The sequence below is a fragment of the Homarus americanus genome, unplaced genomic scaffold (assembly GCF_018991925.1).
Source record: "Homarus americanus isolate GMGI-L3 unplaced genomic scaffold, GMGI_Hamer_2.0 scaffold5142, whole genome shotgun sequence".
NCBI classification, from domain to species: domain Eukaryota; kingdom Metazoa; phylum Arthropoda; class Malacostraca; order Decapoda; family Nephropidae; genus Homarus; species Homarus americanus.
Window position 1 is genome coordinate 90,001 of NW_024727827.1, and position 24,644 is coordinate 114,644.

General features: G+C 44.6%; 2 protein-coding genes across 3 annotated transcripts in view; one reads left to right on the top strand and one right to left on the bottom strand.

Annotated features, from left to right (window-relative positions):
* The first annotated feature begins 1,901 nt into the window (after positions 1-1,901).
* LOC121865931 lies at positions 1,902-16,243 on the top strand. Its single transcript, XM_042365489.1, has 2 exons — positions 1,902-2,325; positions 15,699-16,243. Exons 1-2 carry the CDS (start codon positions 2,101-2,103, stop codon positions 16,227-16,229), a joined length of 756 nt encoding a protein of 251 aa, XP_042221423.1. The 5' UTR covers positions 1,902-2,100; the 3' UTR covers positions 16,230-16,243.
* A 6,765-nt stretch (positions 16,244-23,008) lies between these two features.
* LOC121865932 (2-aminoethylphosphonate--pyruvate transaminase-like) overlaps positions 23,009-24,644 on the bottom strand; it is a 32,019-nt gene continuing 30,383 nt past the window's right edge. For both annotated transcript variants that reach the window (XM_042365492.1, XM_042365490.1), the window contains exon 9: positions 23,009-24,294. In XM_042365492.1, the coding sequence (XP_042221426.1) occupies positions 24,146-24,294 (149 nt within the window). In that variant the 3' untranslated portion in view covers positions 23,009-24,145. The remainder of the gene's footprint in view (positions 24,295-24,644) is intronic.

Here is a 24,644-nt window from a genome sequence, read left to right on the forward strand (position 1 = left end):
CAAGTAAACAATGTGTATTTGCTCGAAACAAGGCTAATAAAGTACTTGGGTTCATACAAAGGAGTGTTAGTTACAAGACTAGTGAGGTCATCCTAAAACTATATCTTGCGCTTGTGAGACCACACCTGGATTACGCAGTTCAATTCTGGTCACCGTACTACAGAATTGATATAGAATCCTTGGAAAGAATCCAGAGGAGAATGACAAGACTAATCCCGGGCATTAGGAACCTTGAGTACAGAGACAGGTTAAAGCATCTTAATTTGCACTCCCTCGAGAGACGTAGAGTGAGGGGCGACCTGATAGAGGTGTATAAGGGGAAGTCAGGGCTGAACAAAGGTGACATTACAAAGGTACTCAAACTATCCAACCAGGAGAGAACTCGTAACAATGGTTTTAAATTAGACAAATTTAGATTTAGGCGCGAGATAGGTAAACATTGGTTTGGAAATAGAGTAGTGGACGAGTGGAACAAGTTACCAAACATCATCATTAACTCTAACACGCTGGATAGCTTCAAACACAGGTTGGATGGATATATGAGCGATAGGGGTTGGGTGTAAAGGGGACTGTCCAGTATGGCCCGCTGCAGTGTCCTCCATTCTTATGTTCTCTCTCTCTCTCTCTCTCTCTCTCTCTCTCTCTCTCTCTCTCTCTCTCTCTCTCTCTCGGGTGTACTATCACACTGTGTGGTCAAGGTCAACTGTGTCTCAATGTGAACTATACACCATAGATAATAACTTGGTGGGTAGTTAAGGTGATGACTTCCGGGTTTGGCTCTCTCTCTCTCTCTCTCTCTCTCTCTCTCTCCACAAGACCACTAAACTCATACTCTCTCTCTCTCTCTCATGTCTATAAGCGTTAGGTTAGGTTAGGTTAGGTAATCCCTCCTCTGTTGATCTGAGCAGCGTCGACTCCTGGTATCGACAAACAGACAAATAGTTCTGTGGAAAGTTTGGCGAGGCTTAAGAGAGACAGAACAACTCGCGAAAATTTTCCACAACCTCGCGAAAAACGCCAAATCATTGACCTCAAATTGGAATGTTGTTTCTGTCTATCAGTTAAGGTTATCACACACCACAGCTGGTTCAGACGCGACACAGCTGGTTAACACACACCACAGCTGGTTGAGACGCGACACAGCTGGTTCTCTAATCAGTCACTATCTACCTGTGGAAAACCCCGCCATGTGTGTCCGTCTGAATGTCGATAAACTTCCTAATTATTAATATTGATAATGATAACAGGTGAAATATATACACCCGCGTTGCCTACCTGATCATTATACAAGTGTGGTGGTCATTATACAGGTGTGGGTGTCATTATACAGGTGTGGTGGTCATTATACAGGTGTGGTGGTTATTATACAGGTGTGGTGGTCATTATACAGATGTGGGTGTCATTATACAGGTGTGGTGGTCATTATACAGGTGTGGTGGTTATTATACTGTGTGGTGGTCATTATACAGGTGTGGTGGTCATTATACAGATGTGGGTGTCATTATACAGGTGTGGTGGTTATTATACTAGTGTGGTGGTAATTATACAGGTGTGGTGGTTATTATACTAGTGTGGTGGTCATTATACAGGTGTGGTGGTCATTATACAGGTGTAGTGAAGTATCTGTACTTGAGCGTGTGTGTGTATAAGTGTGTTTGTATAAGTGTACTTGAGTGGGTAGTTCCTTGGTATCGTCAAGCATGCGTGAGTCGAGTGTTATCTTGCCGGAGTATGTTATCTTGGGGGGGTGGAGGGTAGGGAGGGGGTAGAGGGGGGGGATTGGGGGAGGTTGTTGAGGGGGAGAACGTGAGGCGCTAGTAGCTGATGTAGGCCGTGACGTCACATGTTCCTAGCCACGAGGTGTTGTACGCATGCGCGGTGTCTTGGAGTCAGCCCCCTCGGTCACCACGTCACGTCACCCTCAGCAGTCGAGCTTCATGCTGAGTAGAGTTATCACGTCTATCCAGTAACATCCTTCACCTGGGATGACCTGTACTCTACCTGTTAATCCATTACCCAATAAGTTATATAAAGGGCAGGTAAAGGTAGTCCCAGTTATTCTAGGACAGCCTGTGAAGCTCAGCCTAGACTACGTGGGCGATGGAGAACGAGAATGGAGAATCGTGGAGGCGGGTATTGAGGCTACCCGTGGTTGTGGCTATGTTATCGCCTCTGTTGCTCCTCGCAGACTTGGCCCTCATTGCTGTGTTCATCCTACAGCAGAACTGGCACGCTGTGATACTCCTCTCCGTGGTGTTGTTCTGTGGTGCCCAGGCCATCTACTGGTACTTCAGAACGAAGAGTATTCTCACCACACGTCAGCAGGTAGGGAGAACTTTACCCTTGTTGTTCTATTCCCGTTATGTTAACATGTTTTTAAATGTTTCCACAGGGAGAGGTGGAGAGATGGAGGGTGGAATGGTGGATGGATGGATGGTTCAGCTAGCAGTGGAGGAGGTTGAGGTTGATATTATCACCTGATGTGGATTTGAAGATGTGTCGAAGCAATGAGATCTACCTTACCAGGGGACAGACACAACTCGTGTCCCTCTGACTGACCACACAACACCACCTTGCCGCCCACCAGCCTGTCTATCCTGCCGGCTCTCTCCTGCCTCTATCATGCTATTATTATTACCATTAAACATATGTGTGTGTAAATGTAACGGGTTTTAGTCTTAAGTATTGAACTATCATGGTTAACGAGATATATTCCTCTGAGTTGGCAGGATACCTTTTTAAATATGACTTTACCCCTTGAGTACGATGACTTATTTCTTTGATTACGATGACACTGTACTCAAGGTGGGGTTAAGTCATCGTCACTCAAGGGGTCAAGGGGCCCAGAAAGTGGTGACCCCTCCCCCCCCCGCCATCTGATCTGAGAAGTAGTTATATATTATTGTTTTTGTTGTCAGTGAAACGATTCTCAAGGGTTCATGTGTTAAATAGTCCAAAATAATTGTTGATATTGTCCAAAATGGCGTAATATTGACCTAAGGCGCCAACATAACTAAAAGGTATTACAAAATAGTTAAAACCGAACCTAACCTAACCCCTCCAGTTATAGCGTTGCGGTGTTTAATCATTGAAATACAAGATAATTTATAGAAGGGAAGTGTAAGTGTAAGTGTATATCTTTTAGTAAGTGTGTCTGATTGACTCATGGATACACTCTGAACAACATTCACTTGACAAGGAAAATATTGACAGTGGGTTTGGAATGTTTCGAGTCTGTGTTTCGAGACAGTGATTGGTGGGTCTCCTGTGTTTCGAGACAGTGATTGGTGGGGCTCCTGTGTTTCGAGACAGTGATTGGTGGGTCTCCTGTGTTTCAAGACAGTGATTGGTGGGTCTCCTGTGTTTCGAGACAGTGGTTGGTGGGTCTCCTGTGTTTCGAGACAGTGATTGGTGGGGCTCCTGTGTTTCGAGACAGTGGTTGGTGGGTCTCCTGTGTTTCGAGACAGTGATTGGTGGGTCTCCTGTGTTTCGAGACAGTGATTGGTGGGTCTCCTGTGTTTCGAGACAGTGATTGGTTGTGGGTTTAGTCGGTGTCTAAAGGAGGCTTGGGAAGATTCACAGAGGTTCAAATCTGTTCATAGGTTTCAGAACCATCATCAACAGAGATTCGAAGCGATACTCAAAGGATTCGATACGGAACTTCGGGATGCTTATCAGTGAATTCGTAACTGTTGTTCAGTGGTTCAAAGATGGTGTTTAGAAGATCGAAACTAGGTTCAAAAGATTCGAAACGCTACTCAAAGTTTTGGAAACATACTTAGAGTGTTCGAAGGAAAGTGTTTAGAACTTGAAACAGTGATTAGAGCTTTTGAAGTAGTGTTTAGGGGTCCAACACAGTGCTTAGAGTGTTCGAGACAGCAATAGGAGCTTTAAAAAAGTGGTCAGGGCTTCAAAACAGTGGTCAGGGCTTCAAAACAGTGGTCATGGACTCTGCATGACTTCAAAACAGTGGTCAGGGCTTCGATACAGTGTTTAGAGGTTCAACACAGTGCTCATAGTGTTCGAGACATTAATGGGAGCTTCAAAACAGTGGTCAGGGCTTCAAAAAAGTGGTCATGACTTCAAAACAGTTGTCAGGGCTTCAAACAGTGGTCAGGGCTTCAATACAGTGTTTAGAGGTTCAACACAGTGCTCATAGTGTTCGAGACAGCACTCAGACGATATTCTCATTACCCAATTAATGTTTAGAGTTTCAGGAAGGTGTTCACAGGGTTCGGATTATTACTCAGGGGTTTGGGGACAGTACTCAAAGCTTGAAAATGGTGCTCAGAGCTTCGAAATGGTGCTTAGGGCTTCAAAACGATACTCAAAGCTTCAAAACGATACCCAAAGCTTCAAAACGGTACTCAAAGCTTCGAAACGGTACTCAAAGCTTCGAAACGGTACTCAAAGCTTCGAAATAGCCCTCAGTGCTTCGAGACAGTCGTGGGACGGTAGAAACAAAGTGAGTTCATTTCGAGGTCCGTTTATGTGTCACTAGACCCTGTTATAAGATGTTCCTATATTTTATGTTAATAAACTGTGGTGCGTTCTTATATATTATAATGATTCATCGATAATGTTCCCCTATATCATCCATCGACTGTCCTGGTGTATAATGCATCGACTGTCCTGGTGTATAATGCATCGACTGTCCTGTATAATGCATCGACTGTCCTGGTGTATAATGCATCGACTGTCCTGGTGTATAATGCATCGACTGTCCTGGTGTATAATGCATCGATCATCCTGGTGTATAATGCATCGACCGTCCTGGTGTGTACCATCGACCGTCCTGGTGTATAACGCCGCATCGACTGTCCTGGTGTATACGCATCGACCGTCCTGCTGTACAATGCATCGACTGTCCTGGTTGGTGGCGCAACGTGCATCGACTGTCTGGTATAATGCATCGACTGTCCAGGTATAATGCATCGACTGTCCTGGTGTATAATGCATCGACTGTCCCAGTATAATGCACGACTGTCCTGTGGGCCATCGACTGTCCTGGTGTATAATGCATCGATGTCCTGGTGTATAATGCATCGACTGTCCTGGTGTATAATGCATGGACTGTCCTGGTGTATAATGCATGGACTGTCCTGGTGTATAATGCATCGACTGTCCTGGTGTATAATGCATGGACTGTCCTGGTGTATCATGCATCGACTGTCCTGGTGTATAATGCATCGACTGTCCTGGTGTATAATGCATCGACTGTCCTGGTGTATAATGCATCGACTGTCCTGGTGTATAATCCATCGACTGTCCTGGTGTATAATGCATCGACTGTCCTGGTGTATAATGCATCGACTGTCCTGGTGTATAATGCATCGACTGTGTTCTTCCTATGTCTATCTGCTGTAGAGTGATCCCAGAAAAATGTCTCTCCCTGCTTCCCTCCCTGCTTCCCTCCCTGCTTCCCTCCCTGCTTCCCTCCCTGCTTCCCTCCCTGCCTACTTCCTCAGACACTGTGAGTTTGGAGGCAGGGAGAGAGGCAGGGATAAGGGAGGGAGGCAGAGCAGGGAGTAGGCAGGAACACAGGGAACAGGCAGGGAGATAGGGAGCAAGCAGGGAGCAGGAAGGGAGAGATATTTTTTTCCGGGTCACCCTACATATGACGCCTATATATATATGAATAATTTATTATTATATGAAAACTATTTTAATGGACAAAAAAAATATATACTTTCCCTTGGATATATTTTGTATGGCTATTCACCACTACTTTTTGCTACTTTTTTGTTACTTGCTACTTTTTGTTACTTGCTACTTTTGTTACTTGTTACTTTTGCTATTTTTTGTTACTTTATGTTACTTTTTTGTTACTTGCTACTTTTTTTTTACTTGCTACTTTTGTTACTTTTCGTTACTTTTGCTACTTATTGCTACTTTATGCTACTTTTTGGTCTTGTTGGTTAATGAATCTCATTTTGTACTGTGTGTGTGTGCAGAAGAAGTCACCCCTTACAGTTATCTCACACAGTTATCAGTTCCTCATAAGATTACCGTAGATAACACCACAATCTATCGGTGTTATCCTTTAAGAGTTTTTTTTTATTTCCTTATTTAGAAAGATTCGTTTGACTCCCAGCCGTTTGGAGGTTAACTAACGGATTTTATCTTATTTTAACGGTATTTGGTTAACGGATTTTTTCAATGGTATTAACGGATTTTTTTTAACGGTATTAACGGATTTTTTTCAACGGTATTAACGGATTTTTTTCAACGGTATTAACGGATTTTTTTCAACGGTATTAACGGATTTTTTTAACGGTATTAACGGATTTTTTTTAACGGTATTAACGGATTTTTTTCAACGGTATTAACGGATTTCTAAACTCCCTACCCCTCCCACCCCCTCCTCCCTGTATCTTCCACCCCGCCTCCTAAAGATAAGTGGGGAGGGGGGGGGGTATTTTGGGCTGGTCTGAGTCACTATCTATAATACTGATAAGCTGTTGTAGAGAGATAACGATAATGGTGGTTGGTTACTTGTTCTTCTTCTCCTCTTCTTCTTGTTCTTCTTCTTCTTCTTCTTCTTGTTCTTCCTCTTGTTCTTCTTCTTCTTGTTCTTCCTCTTGTTCTTCTTCTTCTTCTTGTTCTTCCTCTTGTTCTTCTTCTTCTTCTTGTTCTTCCTCTTGTTCTTCTTCCTCTTCTTGTTCTTCCTCTTGTTCTTCTTCTTCTTCTTCTTCCTCTTCTTCTTCTTCTTCTTGTTCTTCCTCTTGTTCTTCTTGTTCTTCTTCTTTATTCTCCTCCTCCTCCTTCTTCTTCTTCTTCTTCTAACCTAACCTAAACCTAACCTAACCTCCTTCAGGTATCATTAGGGTATTCAATCATCTGGTTAGGTTAGGTTAGGTTAGGTTAGGTTAGGTTAGGTTGTCATAAGCCTTCGTCAGTTGTGTCATAGTGTCTGACCTAGCTTACTATAGACTGACTGACTGACTGGGTGACTGACCTACTCCCACCCTGCCTGACCTAGTTTAGTGTGGACTGACTGGGTGATTGACCTACTCCCACCCTGCCTGACCTAGTTTAATGTAGACTGACTGGGTGATTGGACCACTCCCCACCCTGCCTGACCTAGTTTACTGTGGACTGACTGGGTAATGGACCTACTCCCACCCTGCCTGACCTAGGTTTAGTGTGGGACTGACTGGGATTGACCTACCCTCACCCTGCCTGACCTAGGCTTACTGTGAACTGACTGGGTGATTGACCCACTCCCACCCTGCCTGACCTAGTTTAGTGGACTGACTGTGATTGGACCCACCCCACCCTGCCCGACCTAGTTTAGTGTGGACTGACTGGGTGGATTGGACCTACTCCCACCCTGCCTGACCCAGCTTATATTGTGGACTGACTGGGTGATTGACCCACTCCCCAATCTCTGCCTGACCTAGTTTAGTGGACTGACTGGGTGATTGACCCACTCCCACCCCGCTCTGGGACCTAGTTTACTGTGGACCGACTGGGTGATTGACCCATCTCACCCTGCCTGACCTAGTTTACTGTGGACTGACTGGGTGATTGACCTACTCCCACCCTGCCTGACCTAGTTTACTGTGGACTGACTGGGTGAGTGACCTACTCCCACCCTGCCTGACCTAGTTTACTGTGGACTGACTGGGTGATTGACCTACTCCCACCCTGCCTGACCTAGTTTACTGTGGACTGACTGGGTGATTGACCTACTCCCACCCTGCCTGACCTAGTTAAGTGCACCTTAGATAAGAGAGTTCAGTGACATGATTTAATTGTGTGATAAGAAAGTTGTGTTGGTCTGGTGTTAATGTACTGTTGTCAACCTCTCCCTATCTCCCTGTCTCCCTATGTCTCCCTCATCCTATCTCTCTCTCTCTCCCTCTCCCTAGCTCCTTGTCTTCCTCCCTAGCTCCTTGTCTTCCTCCCTAGTTCCCTATCTCCCTGCCTCGCTCTCCCTGTTGTTGACTGTGTTATCTCCCTGGGAAGCCCGTGATAACACAACACCGGCGGGAGGCTGTATGTATGTATATATGTATGTATGTATGTATGTATGTATGTATGTATGTATGTATGTATGTATGTATGTATGTATGTATGTATGTATGTAGTGCTAACTGGTGGTGTGAAGGTATCTAGTTAAGGTAGAGTCTCAGTGTTAATTGTGTCTCCTAACTGGTGGTGTTAAGGTAGAGTCTCAGTGTTGTGTCTCCTAACTGGTGGTGTTAAGGTAGAGTCTCAGTGTTGTGTCTCCTAACTGTGGTGTTAAGGTAGAGTCCAGTGTTGTGTCTCCTGTCCGGTGGTGTTAAGGTAGAGTCTCAGTGTTAATTGTGTCTCCTAACTGATGGTGTTATAGTAGAGTCTCAGTGTTGTGTCTCCTAACTGGTGTGTTAAGGTAGAGTCTCAGTGTTGTGTCTCCTAACTGGTGGTGTTAAGGTAGAGTCTCAGTGTTGTGTCTCCTAACTGGTGTGTGTAGAGTCTCAGTGTTGTGTCTCCTAACTGGTGGTGTTAAGGTAGAGTCTCAGTGTTATTGTGTCTCCTAACTGGTGTAAGGTAGAGTCTCAGTGTTGTGTCCCTAACTGGTGGTGTAAGGTAGAGTCTCAGTGTTGTGTCTCCTAACTGGTGGTGTTAAGGTAGAGTCTCAGTGTGTCTCCTAACTGGTGGTGTTAAGGTAGAGTCCAGTGTTGTGTCTCCTAACTGGTGTAGAGGTAGAGTCTCAGTGTTGTGTCTCCTAACTGGTGGTGTAGAGTCTCAGTGTTGTGTCTCCTAACTGGTGGTGTTAAGGTAGAGTCTCAGTGTTGTGTCTCCCTAACTGGTGGTGTTAGGTAGAGTCTCAGTGTTAATGTGTCTCCTAACTGGTGGTGTTAAGGTAGAGTCTCAGTGTTGTGTCTCCTGTGGTGTTAAGGTAGAGTCTCAGTGTTGTGTCTCCTAATGGTGGTGTTAAGGTAGAGTCTCAGTGTTGTGTCTCCTAACGGTGGTGTTAAGGTAGTCTCTAGTGTTGTGTCTCCTAACTGGTGGTGTTAAGGTAGAGTCTCAGTGTTGTGTCTCCTAACTGGTGGTGTTATAGAGTCTCAGTGTTGTGTCTCCTAACTGGTGGTGTTGTAGAGTCTCAGTGTTGTGTCTCCTAACTGGTGGTGTTAAGGTAGAGTCTCAGTGTTATTGTGTCTCCTAACTGGTGGTGTTAAGGTAGAGTCTCAGTGTTGTGTCTCCTAACTGGTGGTGTTAAGGTAGCCTGTGTTGTGTCTCCTAACTGGTGGTGTTAAGGTAGAGTCTCAGTGTTGTGTCTCCTAACTGGTGGTGTTAAGGTAGAGTCTCAGTGTTGTGTCTCCTAACTGATGGTGTTAAGGTAGAGTCTCAGTGTTGTGTCTCCTAACTGGTGGTGTTAAGGTAGAGTCTCAGTGTTGTGTCTCCTAACTGGTGGTGTTAAGGTAGAGTCTCAGTGTTGTGTCTCCTAACTGGTGGTGTTAAGGTAGAGTCTCAGTGTTGTGTCTCCTAACTGGTGGTGTTAAGGTAGAGTCTCAGTGTTGTGTCTCCTAACTGGTGGTGTTAAGGTAGAGTCTCAGTGTTGTGTCTCCTAACTGGTGGTGTTAAGGTAGAGTCTCAGTGTTGTGTCTCCTAACTGGTGGTGTTAAGGTAGAGTCTCAGTGTTGTGTCTCCTAACTGGTGGTGTTAGGTAGAGTCTCAGTGTTGTGTCTCCTAACTGGTGGTGTTAAGGTAGAGTCTCAGTGTTGTGTCTCCTAACTGGTGGTGTTAAGGTAGAGTCTCAGTGTTGTGTCTCCTAACTGGTGGTGTTAAGGTAGAGTCTCAGTGTTGTGTCTCCTAACTGGTGCTGCTAAGGTAAATTTAACGAACGATCATTTGAGAATCGACTGAGTGATCACATTATGAACCGTTTTTAAGGCATGTAACAGTGATATAACTACGGGTTGTGTTATGGGTGGCGCGTCTCTCTCTCTCTCTCTCTCTCTCTCTCTCTAACAACATAACCAATATATTTTATGTAAACTGTACATTATATTGATATTAATGTAATAAAATTTATATAATTAATAATAATAATAACAATAATAATAATAATAATAATAATAATAATGATAATAATAATAATAATAATAATAATAATAATAATGATAATAAAAATAATAATAATAATGAAATAATAATAATAATAATAATAATAAAATAAATAATAATAATAATTATAACAATAATAAAATAATACTAAAAAATAATGATAAAAAAATAATGATAATGATAATAATAATAACAATAAAAAGACGAAGAATAACAACACGTAAAAGAAGAACAAGAACAAGAACAAGAAGAACAGGAAGAACAAGAAGAACAAGAAGAACAAGAAGAACTATTACTTAAGACAGGCCAATAAAGGAAGGAATAAGAAACGGAGACAACTAACCAACTAAAGACGTGAAGGAAAAAACAGGTAAGAAAGGAAGAGAAGAAGAGGAACAAGAAGAAGAAGAAGAAGAGAGAGAAAGCGATAAACAAGAAGGTAGATACAAACAGAAGAAAACATCACAGTGGAGAAGCAGCAAACCACTCGATTCGAATCCTCAAGACCCCACGTTCGAACCCTAGTGAGGAGGGAGGGAGGAGAGATGGGGTGGGGGATGTTTCTGTCCTGTGATTGGCTGGTAGGTGGTTGTTGATTGGCTGGTGTTGATGGTGTTGATTGGCTGGTAGATGGTTGTTGATTGGCTGGTAGGTGGTTGTTGATTGGCTGGTAGATGGTTGTTGATTGGCTGGTAGATGGTTGTTGATTGGCTGGTAGATGGTTGTTGATTGGCTGGTAGGTGGTTGTTGATTGGCTGGTAGATGGTTGTTGATTGGCTGGTAGATGGTTGTTGATTGGCTGGTAGATGGTTGTTGATTGGCTGGTAGGTGGTTGTTGATTGGCTGGTAGATGGTTGTTGATTGGCTGGTAGATGGTTGTTGATTGGCTGGTAGATGGTTGTTGATTGGCTGGTAGGTGGTTGTTGATTGGCTGGTAGATGGTTGTTGATTGGCTGGTAGATGGTTGTTGATTGGCTGGTAGATGGTTGTTGATTGGCTGGTAGGTGGTTGTTGATTGGCTGGTAGATGGTTGTTGATTGGCTGGTAGATGGTTGTTGATTGGCTGGTAGATGGTTGTTGATTGGCTGGTAGGTGGTTGTTGATTGGCTGGTAGATGGTTGTTGATTGGCTGGTAGATGGTGTTGATTGGCTGGTAGATGGTTGTTGATTGGCTGGTAGGTTGGGTTGTTGATTGATTGGCTGGTAGATGGTTGTTGATTGGCTGGTAGCTGTTGATTGGCTGGTAGATGGTTGTTGATTGGCTGTAGCTTGTTGACTGGCTGGCAGATGGTTGTTGATTGGCTGGTAGATGGTTGTTGATTGGCTGGTAGATGGTTGTTGATTGGCTGGTAGCTTGTTGACTGGCTGGTAGATGGTTGTTGATTGGCTGGTAGCTTGTTGACTGGCTGGTAGATGCTTGGAGAGGCCAACACCAGACGCAGATGATCGCTCGTGCTGGCGAAGGCATCATCGCTCTGGGGTGTTTATCGTGTACAAAAGAATATCTACAACAGCCGGGAGGAAAGAGAAGAAGGAAAATGGAATAAATATAATGAGAAAGAGAAAATGAGACTAAATTTAATGAAAGGAAGGAGATATAAAGAATAAAATAAGATGAATAAAAACAAAGATAATAATAATAATAATAATAATAATAATAATAATAATAATAATAATAACAATAAAAACAATAATAACAATAACAACAATAACAATAATACAACTCATTCTCACTAAAAAAAAAAACCAATTACTTTAATACACCCATACACATACACTCGGTCATACACACAAACAGTATAATTCATGTATAATTCACCCTTCATGATCATACATACAATAATTCGTCTTCATATTATACACCGACTGTATTCATTCCCCTGTGTGTATAGTGTTTATGTATACTCTAGTCTGTATAGTTCCTGTTATTATTGTATGTCTTATGCCTGGTCATGTCAGTGTATGTAATTATTTCCTGTGTGACTGTATGGGTGTGTTTGACTGTATGAGTGTATGGGTGTGTTTGAGTGTATGACTGTATGGGTGTGTATGACTGTATGGGTGTGTTTGAGTGTATGACTGTATGGGTGTGTTTGAGTGTATGACTATATGGGTGTGTTTGAGTGTATGACTGTATGGGTGTGTTTGAGTGTATGACTGTATGGGTGTGTTTGAGTGTATGGGTGTGTTTGACTGTGGGTGTTAGTGTATGACTGTATGGGTGTGTTTGAGTGTATGGGTGTGTTTGACTGTATGAGTGTGTGAGTGTATGACTGTATGGGTGTGTTTGACTGTATGAGTGTTTGACTGTATGAGTGTGTTTGAGTGTATGACTGTATGGGTGTGTTTGACTGTATGAGTGTGTTTGTGTATGACTGTATGGGTGTGTTTGGTGTATGACTGTATGGTGTGTTTGACTGTATGGGTGTGTTTGACTGTATGAGTGTGTTTTGTATGACTGTATGGGTGTGTTTGAGTGTATGGGTGTGTTTGACTGTATGAGGTGTTTTAGTGTATGACTGTATGGGTGTGTTTGACTGTATGAGTGTTTGACTGTATGAGTGTGTTTGAGTGTATGACTGTATGGGTGTGTTTGAGTGTATGGGTGTGTTTGACTGTATGAGTGTGTTTGAGTGTATGACTGTATGGGTGTGTTTGACTGTAGTGTGTTGAGTGTATGACTGTATGGGTGTGTTTGACTGTATGAGTGTTGACTGTATGAGTGTGTTTGGTGTATGACTGTATGGGTGTGTTTAGTGTATGGGTGTGTTTGACTGTATGAGTGTGTTTGAGTGTATGACGTATGGGTGTGTTTGACTGTATGGTGTTTGACTGATGAGTGTGTTTGAGTGTATGACTGTATGGGTGTATAGGTGTGTTTGACTGTATGAGTTGGAAGGGATTGGAAGCCTGAATATTTCTTGGTGGAAGGAGAGAAGAGGAATAGGAGGGAAGGAGAGAGAAGGGAGAATAGGGAGGGAAGGAATAGGAGGAAGGAGAGAAGGAATAGGAGGAAGGAGAGAAAGAATAGGAGGAAGGAGAGAAGGGATAGGAGGAAGGAGAGAAAGAATAGGAGGAAGGTGTTGAAATTTTGGAGGGATGCTCTCTCTTCTCTCTCTCTCTCTCTCTCTCTCTCTCAGGGTGAGCATTAAGAAAGGAGGGAGACAGAGAGAGATAATAAGAGAAGGAGAGGGGACAGAGTCAGATAGAGAGAGACAGAAAATTGAGACAGATAGAGAGAAAGGCAAAGACAGACAGACAGAGAAGAACAGGCAGACAGAGAGATACGAAAGTCCAGTACTTAATCATTATAACCACTCAGCTTGTGTTATCTCTAAAACAGAGGGAGAAGGAGGAAGGAGGAGGGAGAAGGAGGAGGAGGAGGGTCGTAGTTTCAAGATGGGCTAGGAGGAGGAAGATTATTACTTGACGAGAAAAACAACTCTCTCTTACTTTATCATTTACAAGGATAAAGGCACTGAAAAAATCCTTCTTTCTCCTCTCTCCTTCTTCATTCTTCCTTCACAACATTCTTTAATAACATCACAAACAGTATAGGATTCTAGACGTCTCTCTCTCACACATTCATTTTCCTACTGTCATTCATCTCCCTAATAAATAATAAACTACTCAACAACAACTAAAAATAACTCAGTTCCCTCCCCATCATCTTAGTTACATAACCTTGTGACTACAGAAAATGCTTCAAGACGATGACTCCTCTAAAGTGGAATCATGTCGACCCTATCTCGCCTTCTGTTCCTGCCTGATGCTTCGTGACTCATTTATTTAGAGATATAGAGAGATAGAGAATTGAGATAGATTGAGAGATATATATATTGATATTGAAACAGTTTATTTAGCCTGAAGAACACAGATACAGTCAATAATAAAATTAACGATATTAGGATGGTTGTATGGACAGTTTTTAGGAATTGTTAAGAATGTGTTTATTTTGTAATGTAGGGTTAAATTATCATACTCAAAGGGTTAAATCATCATACTCAAAGGGTTAAATTATCATACTCCAAAGGGTTAAATCATCATACTCAAGGGGTTAAAATATCATACTCAAGGGGTTAAATTATCATACTCAAGGGTTAAAACACCATACTCAGGGGGTTAAAACATCATACTCAAGGGGTTAAAATATCATCTCAAAGGGTTAAATCATCATACTCAAAGGGTTAAATCATCATACCAAGTAAATCATCATACTAAAGTTAAATCATCATACCAAGGTTAAAACACCATACTCAAAGGGATTAAATTATCATACTCAAGGGGTTAAATCATCATACTCAAGGGGACACCATTTTTAATTTGATAACGCCAGATTTTATGACAGTAAAGAAAGGGGTGAAGAGGCTACAAAAAATATCATACGAGCCTTTACGATAACTGAACCTCTTAAATTATTAAAAAAAAATATGAGGAAAATCAGATGACAAATAAACTCAAGTTCCCTGATATTGACGATAATTTTTTGCTACGTAGATAACGAAAGAATCATTTATTTTAAGGAGGAGGGAGGTGGGCTCTGTCAACACCACCATCAACAAGGTATCACGTTATCTGGGCTGTTATCGTTCATCTTACTGCTTGTGTTATCATCATCATCATCATCATTATCAATCATCATCATCAATCATCATGCTGGGATAAATTACCCTAGATTATTTCCTGTTTATATAAATTACCCCTAGATTATTTCCCTAGTAAACCTCAAATCCACAGATAATTCCTGTAGTAAAAAAAAATCCTTGCATATTTATTCCCAAAGAAAATCACATCACGACAAAACTTCCCCACACACACACGCACACACACGCACACACACACACACGCACACACACAACACAATACAAACAAATTAAATATAAACATTAAATCACAAACCCTAACAATACTGCTGAGAGAGAGAGAGAGAGAGAGGTCCATCGCACACCCTGAAAAATTATTAACGACTAACTAAACCTTTTTCGCATACATACCAAACAAACTACGACAAAATACTAAAAAAAACTAAAAATAAACAATAAATACTTTAAAATATATGACATATTATCAAGTAATATGATATAAATAAATAAATAAATAAATAAAACGATTCTGAGTTTATTTTCATCCTCGTCTCAACGTGACTACTACCATACCAATCACTCACACTTATCACGCTGAGTACTTTATTATCGTCAAGTTGCCTTTACGTAAGTGTAATTATTAACCCAATGAGTGATAAAATTAAAGGACTTTATAATTTAACCTTTAACGTATGATAGTTGACACAGCTTCAGTCTCAAGATCACGCGGGTACAATAGTTCATAAGTACTAACTCCAGCAGCAAGATGATTGTGTAACTTCATCGTAACTTGCTCGTGAGGTATTAAATTTTAGCAAATATATTATTTACTGTTATATTATGTAACTTAACCATGAGTATTTTTGATCAGAGAGGCAATATTAGATATAGTATTGCTGGATGTGGTGATAATCCCTAATGGAAGAAGAATTTTACGTTACGGAATACTGTTCAGTAGTGTCGGTAGTAGTGCTACACATAAAATGGCTAATATTTTATCTTATTTCTCGTTAATGTTAAATTTCCCCCGTCCATTAACCATGATTTCTTGTTCTACAGCTTCTGGCCGGTGTAGGAAGAGGCGGGGATGGAGGAGAGGAGACACCCGACGATCCACCCACCTACGACGAGGTCCTCAAGACAGAAGCGCCTCCACCACCCTATTACATGGCTGTGAACGAGACTGCCAAGCCCTCCTCGTCCCACTCTCCCGTCAAGCCCAAGAGAGAGCCATCATCGTCCCCGCCGCCGCCACCCTACAAAGAAATCGGTGTGGATGCCGTCAACACCATCACCCAAGACCAGCGCCACCCCTTCGCCTTCACCAGTCCCTTCATCAACCAGATCACCAACGACGAAGGCAACACCGGGGCCGAAGTTGGGATAGCTACCGTCGCCCCAGATCCTGTAGGGACTATGAGGACCCCAATAGTGAGAGAAATTAGCCCAGTGCATCTCCGACCAGAGGCTAGGATCCCAGCTTGCCATGGGGGATATCTCAGACGAACAGCGTCCCTTGCTAGACACAGACTCACTGTTACCATGTACTCACTGAATCAGGATATAACTGTACCTGCCTATTCATACTAACTACTATTATTAGTGTTAAAGTGTAGTAAGTTCCGTGTATTAATAGAATAAGATTAATAACAGTAATATGGCCATGGTAGGCTGTGGCCTGTACCTGAACGAGGAGCCGGTTAGTAACTCAGGAGGTCTCACATACGAGTCCTTCTGTTGACGATAGAGAAAAACATTTATTAACATTTATTTCTCTTAATGTTTAACTATTTATTACAAGTGTGCAATAAAGTATCGTCAGTGAATTTATAACTTATATTTGTATCGCTGTCATGGATATTATATCTAATTAATTTGGTTCATTTATTATACGGGGTTATAAATGACAATTATAGGGTAATCAAGGATCTGCCAAAGATAGAATTTAAGTGATGTTGTCGATGGGGGTTGACTGTCGTGATCCTGTATATAATAATGTTAAGGAAAAACTAAAACAAATAAACAATATATTAAATTTTTATTGTTTTAATTGATTCTTATATTTTTGGGTGATGTTCTAGCGATTCTGTAACTCAAATAAGACTCAATTAATTATATTCAAGTAATCTATGTGTAATAATAATAATAATAATAAACGAGTCAATAACAAACACAGTAACTATAAGAACTTAATTTAACAAGGAAATTCAACACAATTACAACATAAAAAGTGTGATTGTAGGAGCAAGTAAACAAACACACAAGTAATTTACGAGTTATTGATGTTTTTTTTTTTTAACAATGGCTGGGATGGCGTAGATCAGAGGGTGCTACAGTGTTGAGTATGGCGCAGTGTGGTGTAAGAGAGAGGGAGAGAATGGGTTTTTATACGCTGTTGAGAATCATTTCTAGTTCTTGCCATGTATAGATGTTAAGGAAGAAAGACCATCCAGGCAAAGGTTAAACTATAGTTATGGGGGCAATTTAAGACGACAGAGGTGGAGACGAAAACTGGAAACCAATGATGATTTATCCAGACGTATGCTTGCTTGTTGTTTCAGGGGCCCAGGGAGCTTGGTGGAAGCAGTGTATTGGGGCCCAGTGTGAAAAACAGACGTGGTTAGATAGTCGGAGGAGTGGTTGTGGTGCATAAACATGGTTGTTGGTGACGTGGTTAGTAGTGGCAACATAATCTTGAAGAGTTTGTTTTTTATATCCTGGTGGGTGCTGTAGTCTGGTGCTCTCTTCACCTTTAAGAGATGTCACGCTTGGCTGATGTCTCCGCAGGTGAAGGCGTGGTGATGTGGGTGGTGAAATGACCTACTTGTCTCAATAAGGTCAACCTTTCTCCTGCTTCCCTGCCTCCCTGCTTCCCTCCCTCCTGCTTCCTCCCTCCTGCTTCCTCCTCCCCTGCTTCCTTCCCTCCCTGCTTCCTCCTCCTGCTTCCTCCTCCCTGCTTCCTCCCTCCCCTGCTTCCCCTGCCCTCCTGCTTCCTCGCCCTCCCTGCTTCCTCCTCCTGCTTCCCCCCTCCTTCTCCCTCCCTCCTGCTTCCTGCCCTCCCTGCTTCCTGCCCTCCCTGCTCCCCTGCCCTCCCTGGCTTCCCTCCCTCCCTGCTTCCTGCCCTCCTTGCTCCCCTCCCTCCCTGCTTGCCTCCCCTGCTCCTCCTCCTGCCCCTCCCTGCTTCCTGCCCTCCCTGCTTCCGCCCTCCCTGCTTCCCTGCCTCCTGCTTCCCTCCTCCCTGCTCTCCCTCCTGCTTCCTCCCTCCCTGCTCCTCCCTCCTGCTTCCCGCCCTCCTGCTTCCCTGCCTCCCTGCCTCCCTCCCTGCTTCCCTGCCCTCCCTGCTTCCTCCTCCCTGCTTCCTGCCCTCCTGCTTCCTGCCCTCCCTGCTTCCTGCCCTCCCCTGCTTCCTGCCCTCCCTGCTTCCTCCCTCCTGCTTCCCCTCCCTGCTTCCCTCCCTCCCTGCTTCCTGCCCTCCCTGCTTCCTTCTCCCCCTCCTGCTTCCCTGCCCTCCCTGCTTCCCGCCCTCCCTGTTTCCTCCCTCCTGCTTCCCCCTCCTCCCTGCTTCCTCCTCCTGCTTCCTCCTCTTCCCTCCTCCCCCTTCCCCTCCCCTCTTCCTCCCTCCCTGCTTTCTCCTCCCCTGTCCCCCTCCCTGCTTCCCCTGCCCTCCCTGCTTCCCTGCCCTCCCCTGCTTCCCTCCCTGCTTCCCTCCCTCCTGCCTCCCCTGCTTCCTCCTCCCTGCTTCCTGCCTCCCTGCTTCCTGCCCTCCTGCTTCCCTGCCCTCCTGCTTCCCCTGCCCTCCCTGCTTCCTGCCCTCCCCTGCTTCCTGCCTCCTGCTTCCGCCCTCCCTCATCCCCCCCTGCTTCCTCCCTCCCTGCTCCTGCCCTCCCTGCTTCCCTGCCCTCCTGCTTCCCCGCCCTCCCTGCTTCCCCTGCCCTCCCTGCTTCCCCCCCTCCCCCGCTCCTCCCTGCTTCCCCCTCCCTGCTTCCCCTCCTGCTTCCCCTCCCTCCTGCTTCCCCCTCCCTGCTCTCCTCCCTGCTTCCTGCCCTCCCTGCTTCCTCCCTCCCTGCTTCCCTGCCCCCTGCTTCCCTCCTCCCTGCTTCCTGCCCTCCTGCTTCCCCCTCCGCTTCCCTCCTCCCCTTTCTCCCTCCCTGCTTCCCTCCCTCCTGCTTCCTCCCTCCTGCTTTCTCCTCCTGCTTCTCCTCCTGCTTCCTGCCTCCCTGCTCCCTCCTCCCCTGCTTCTGCCCTCCCTCAGCTTCCCTGCCCTCCTGCTTTCTCCTCCTCCCTGCCCTGCCCTCCCTGCCTCCCTTCCCTCCCTGCTTCCTCCCTCCCCTGCTTCTCCATCCTCCTGCTTCTCCTCCCTGCATCCCGCCCTCCCCTGCTCTCCTCCCCTGCTTCCTGCCCTCCCTGCTTCCTCCCTCCCCTGCTTCCTCCTCCCTGCTTCCCTGCCCCCTGCTTTCCTCCCTCCCTGCTTCCTCCCCCTTCTGCCCTCCTGCTTCCCGCCTCCCTGCTTTCCTCCCCCCCTCCCCTCCTGCTTCCTCCCCTGCTTCCTCCCTCCGCTTCCTGCCCTCCCCTGCTTCCCTCCCTCCCTGCTTCCCTCCCTCCCTGCTTCCATCCTCCCTGCTTCCCCCTCTGCTTTCCTCTCCTGCTTTTCCTCCTCCCTGCTTTCCTCCTCCCTGCTTCCTCCTCCCTGCTTCCTGCTCCTCCTGCTTCCTCTGCTTTCTCCTCCCTGCTTCCCTCCTCCCTGCTTCCTGCCCTCCCTGCTTCCCTCCCTCCCTGCTTCCCCTCCTCCCTGCTCTCCCTCCCTGCTTCCTCCCTGCTCCTGCCCTCCTGCTTCCTGCCCTCCCTGCTTTCTCCCTCTGCCTCTGCCCTCCCTGCTTTCCTCCCTCCTGCTTCCCTCCTCCCTGCTTCTCCTCCCTCCCTGCTTCCTCCTCCTGCTTCTCCTCCCTGCTTCCTCCTCCTGCTCCTGCCCTCCCTGCTTCCTCCTGCTTCCTCCTGCTCCTCCCTCCTGCTTCCTCCCTCCTGCTTCCCGCCCCCTGCTTTCCTCCTCCCTGCTCTCCTCCCTGCTTCTCCTCCTGCCTTGCCCTCCCTGCTTCTCCCTCCCTGCTTCCTCCCTCCCTGCTTTCTCCTCCTGCTCTCCCTCCTGCTTCCTCGCCCTCCCTGCTTCCCTGCCCTCCCTGCTTCCTCCTCCCTGCTTCCTCCCTCCTGCTTCCTCCTCCTGCTTCCTCCTCCCTGCATCCCGCCTCCCTTCCCCTCCCTCCTGCTTCCCTGCCCTCCCTGCTTCCCTGCCTCCCCTGCCTCCTCCCTGCTTCCCCTCCTCCTGCTTCCTCCCTCCCTGCTTCCCTCCCTGCTTCCATCCTCCTGCTTCCTCCCTCCCTGCATCCTGCCCTCCCTGCTTCCTCCTCCCTGTCCCGCCCTCCTCCCCTTTCCTCCCTCCTGCTTCCTGCCCTCCCTGCTTCCTCCTGCTTCCTCCTGCTTCTCCATCCTCCCTGCTTCTCCTCCTCATCCTGCCCTCCCTGCTTCCTCCCTCTGCTTCCCTCTCCTCGCATCCCGCCCTCCCTTGCTCCCCTCCCTCCTGCTTCCCTGCCCTCCTGCTTCCCTCCCTCCTGCTTCCATCCTCCTGCTTCCTCCCTCCCTGCTTCCCCCTCCTCCTGCTTCCCTCCTCCCTGCTTTCCTCCCTCCCTGCTTCCTCCCTCCTGCTTCCTGCCCTCCTGCTTCCCGCCCTCCCTGCTTCCTCCTCCCTGCTTCCCTCCCTCCCTGCTTTCCTCCTCCCTGCTTCCCTCCCCTGCTTCCTCCCTCCCTGCTCCTCCCTCCCTGCTTCCTGCCCTCCTGCCTCCTCCCTCCCCTGCTTCCCTCCCCTGCTTCCTGCCCTCCCTGCTCTCCCTCCCCTGCTCCCTCCCTGCTTCCCTCCCTCCCTGCTTCCTGCCCTCCCTGCTTTCCTCCCTCCTTGCTTCCTCCCTCCTCCTCTTCCCGCCCTCCCTGCTCTCCCTCCTTGCTTCCCGCCCCTCCCCTGCTCCCTCCCCCTCCCCTGCTTCCTGCCCTCCCCTGCTTCCTCCCCTCCTGCTTTCCTCCCTCCTGTCCTCCTGCTTCCCTCCTCCTGCTTCCTGCCCTCCCTGCTTCCCTCCTGCTTCTCCTGCTTCCCGCCCTCCCTGCTTCTCCCTCCTGCTCCTGCCTCCTGCTCTCCTCCTGCTTCCCCTCTCCTGCTCTCCCTCCCTGCTTCTCCTCCCTGCTTCCTCCCTCCCTCCCTGCTTCCATCCTCCTTTTTATCTCAACTCTAATATTCACTAAAATATTCACCTTATTAACATGACCTTAGGTTAGGTTAGGGTAAGGTTAGGTTAAGGATATTAATACATATGGAAATCTCAATATGTATACTAGGGGAAATTTATACATATTTCCTGGAAATAGACCAAAATTATCTTACATTAATCTTATGAAATGACGGAACAGACTTGATGAAATACTGTACTAAAATAACATCTCCAATTATCGTAATCAGGTGTTATCTTACAGTGGACCTAAGACAACCTCCTTGATCTACCTGTGGCTGACCCCTTGACCCCTGTGAGTCACTAAAACGTGTGATGACTAATTGTTTCTTGTGTGACATCTACCATAAGCCAACGGGGATCAGTTTGACCTCACAGTTTTCTCGACTTGCTGCTTCTTCAACCTTGAGCTGTGACCCCTTGTGAGGCGAGCGTCCGCCAGCTCCAAGTAAGGACACTCAACTGAGTAGTGCCCCCTGAGATGCTTATACACCTCGATTAGGTCACCCCTTGACCGTCTGTAGTATAAGCTAGGCAAGTTCAGGCGCTCCAGTCTCGCAGGGCAGCTGAGGTGCCGAAGTGCAGGCATCAGTCTGGTGGCCCTCCTTTGGGTATTTTCAACCAACTGACAGTCCCTGATGTATCCCGGGGACCAGACGGGGTGACAGTACTCCAAATGGGGAAGCACTTCACTCTTAAAGATCGTTACGAGGGACAGACCGTCTAGATATCTGAACGACCTTCTTATAAGACCTACTGAAACGTGGAGGACGAGCACTAGGGGTTAACAGCTGTTACTGACATAAACAACCACAGGCTGTGACACTCATTAACTATGGTACTGTATTGTATATGACTGTATTGTATAATTTATTTGTATACTTATGCAATACAAAAGTCTTTAAGCTGTGTATATTACTTTATATTTTACTGAATTCTAACACTGGTAGGGAATAAACCACATCTGTTACCCCTAAATTATGTCTTACAAACTCTAAATAATTGGTATTGAACGTCTCAACAATAATACAGTACTGAACTGTATTAACAAAAACAATATCTTCTCTAAAAATACTGTACTACAAAGTTTTACATATGTCTAATAATACAAAATACTGTACTACAAAGTTTTACATATGTCTTATAATACAAAATACTGTACTACAAAGTTTTACATATGTCTAATAATACAAAATACTGTACTACAAAGTTTTACATATGTCTAATAATACAAAATACTGTACTACAAAGTTTTACATATGTCTAATAATACAAAATACTGTACTACAAAGTTTAGATAAATACACGAATTATAAAATTAAAACTATGAATAATTTCTTAATTTTCAGTAAGCTTTAAATGGAGAAAGTTTTAAACTGTGGCCATCAGTTTAAACTGTGGCCATCAGCTTAAACTGTGGCCATCAGCTTATACTGTGACCATCAGCTTATATTGTGACCATCAGCTTATACTGTAGCCATCAACTTAAACTGTGGCCATCAGCTTATCCTGCTTGACCACCAGCTTATACTTTTGACCATCAGCTTAAACTGTGGCCATCAGCTTATACTGTGACCACCAGCTTAAACTGTGGCCATCAGCTTAAACTGTGGCCATCAGCTTATACTGTGACCATCAGCTTATACTGTGACCACCAGCTTATACTGTGGCCATCAGCTTATATTGTTGACCATAAGCTTATACTGTGACCATCAGCTTATACTGTGACCATCAGCTTAAACTGTGACCATCAGCTTATACTGTGACCATCAGCTTAAACTGTGACCATCAGCTTATACTGTGACCATCAGCTTAAACTGTACTCAGATGGACATAACCAGTTACCTTATAAAGAATGAATGTATTATAAACAGATATACATTAATAGTTACTTAATAATCCTTGTTACATTACATAGCCATTATTTTATTAACATGCTATTAATATAACACTTTTACTTTCATGGGTTGCTATTAACTGCTATTAACTAGTCCCGTTATAGATCTGTGTCGGAGTTCCTATTGAAAATTTGCATCTCGTTTTGCAGTGGGATGATATGGGCGGGATATCTTAATTTTAACAGGATATAAAAGTCTATTATCATGTTTATCCTATTTATTTGATAATTAATTTTATAATGTTAATAGAACAGAGAGGATGTTAAGATAATGGGAACAATAGGCTTTTTGTTAAAGGTATGGTGTCAATAAATTCATGGAAGCTTTTTCAGATTATTATTATTATTATTACTATTATTATTATTATTATTATTAACCTTATCTAACAAGGCTTAACTACCCCTACAGTGTAATGGAAAACTTACTTTAATATACTGATGCAACGACTAAGAATCTCCCCATGTACTGTATAAAGTGTAAATAAGTGTTTAAGTACTATATAAGTGATCCATTGAGACATAAATCACAAATACTTATACTTTAATATTGAAGAAGTAAGTTAGAAGTGAATTTTATGGTAGAATGTTTATAAAAATGCTGGATTGTCGTAGGTTAGTTGAGTGAGTTAGATTTTAATATCCTAAGCTATATTGTAGTGTTCCCTCGTGTAAATCAAAATATTTCACAAACCACTAAGTCAAGTATTTATAATCAACTTTCTATTCACGATACTTTTGACATAATACTCTTGGAATATTTTCATCTTTGTATTAATTTCTTTTTGCTTTTGACTACATATATAATTTCTATATCACTGGACAATGCAGTTCCCTATAGACTGAAATTTAACTATTAACTTTAATGCTCGTATCTCCTGTTTATTATTCGTCTCAATGTGTTATCCTTTTATTGCCATCTCTAGTGTAAGGCAAATGGTACAGTATTATATAAGGAAAATTACTGTAATATAAAACTTGCCTTATAAACCAAGACAGTCCAATGATTTTTTTTCACATATAATGGCTAAAATCTCGCTCTATTTCAGCATAACGTCGAGAAATTCTGTTGTATCTCATATTTATGTCTGAAGTTAATATATAATCTCTATCTGTCTTTATAATATAACAGCAGAAGTACTGGCAGCTTCACTTGAGATGCTCTACCTGGATTAGCCCATAACTGGTATAGCCAACAACTTGACCGTACGCAGGAAACAGTCTCAGCGAGTAAATGGTGTCCAGGAAGTGGTGATCACCGTCTGTGACTTCTACGTCTTGTTCTGTGCCACCTACAGGAGAGGGCTGGTTGGTTCTTGTGACGTGTTTCCTGCGTGTGTGACTTAAGGTAGTGGTACTGGTAACCCCATTTCCTTCATAACCTCCTCCATACAGAAGAGCAAGTTCCTCATATCATCGGGAAATAGTTGACCAATGTTGCCGACGCGGAAGCAATCTGCGATGGTCACCTTGCCGGGGTAGATGACCTGACCTTCAATTAGGAGAGGTCATAGGTCAAGTACTTCATATGACACTTTGGATTTATTGTAGTAAGACGAAGATAAATGATTAATGTTACGTATATATCATCCCCTCTTAATTAGTATAAGCTTACGAGTATGTATTACCCAACCGAATCACACGCACACACACACACACCCTCACACACACACACACACACCCCCTCACACATACACACACACACACACACACACACACCCCTCACACACACACACACACACACACACACACACACACACACACACACACACACACACACACACACCCCTCACACACACACACACACACGCACACACACACACACCCTCACACACACACACA

Excerpts from the sequence above, each read along its gene's own strand:
- LOC121865931 (XM_042365489.1), top strand. The coding sequence starts at position 2,101 with ATGGAGAACGAGAATGGAGAATCGTGGAGGCGGGTATTGAGGCTACCC. Across the intron at positions 2,326-15,698 it reads TTCTCACCACACGTCAGCAG|CTTCTGGCCGGTGTAGGAAG; the intron begins GTAGGGAGAACT and ends CTTGTTCTACAG.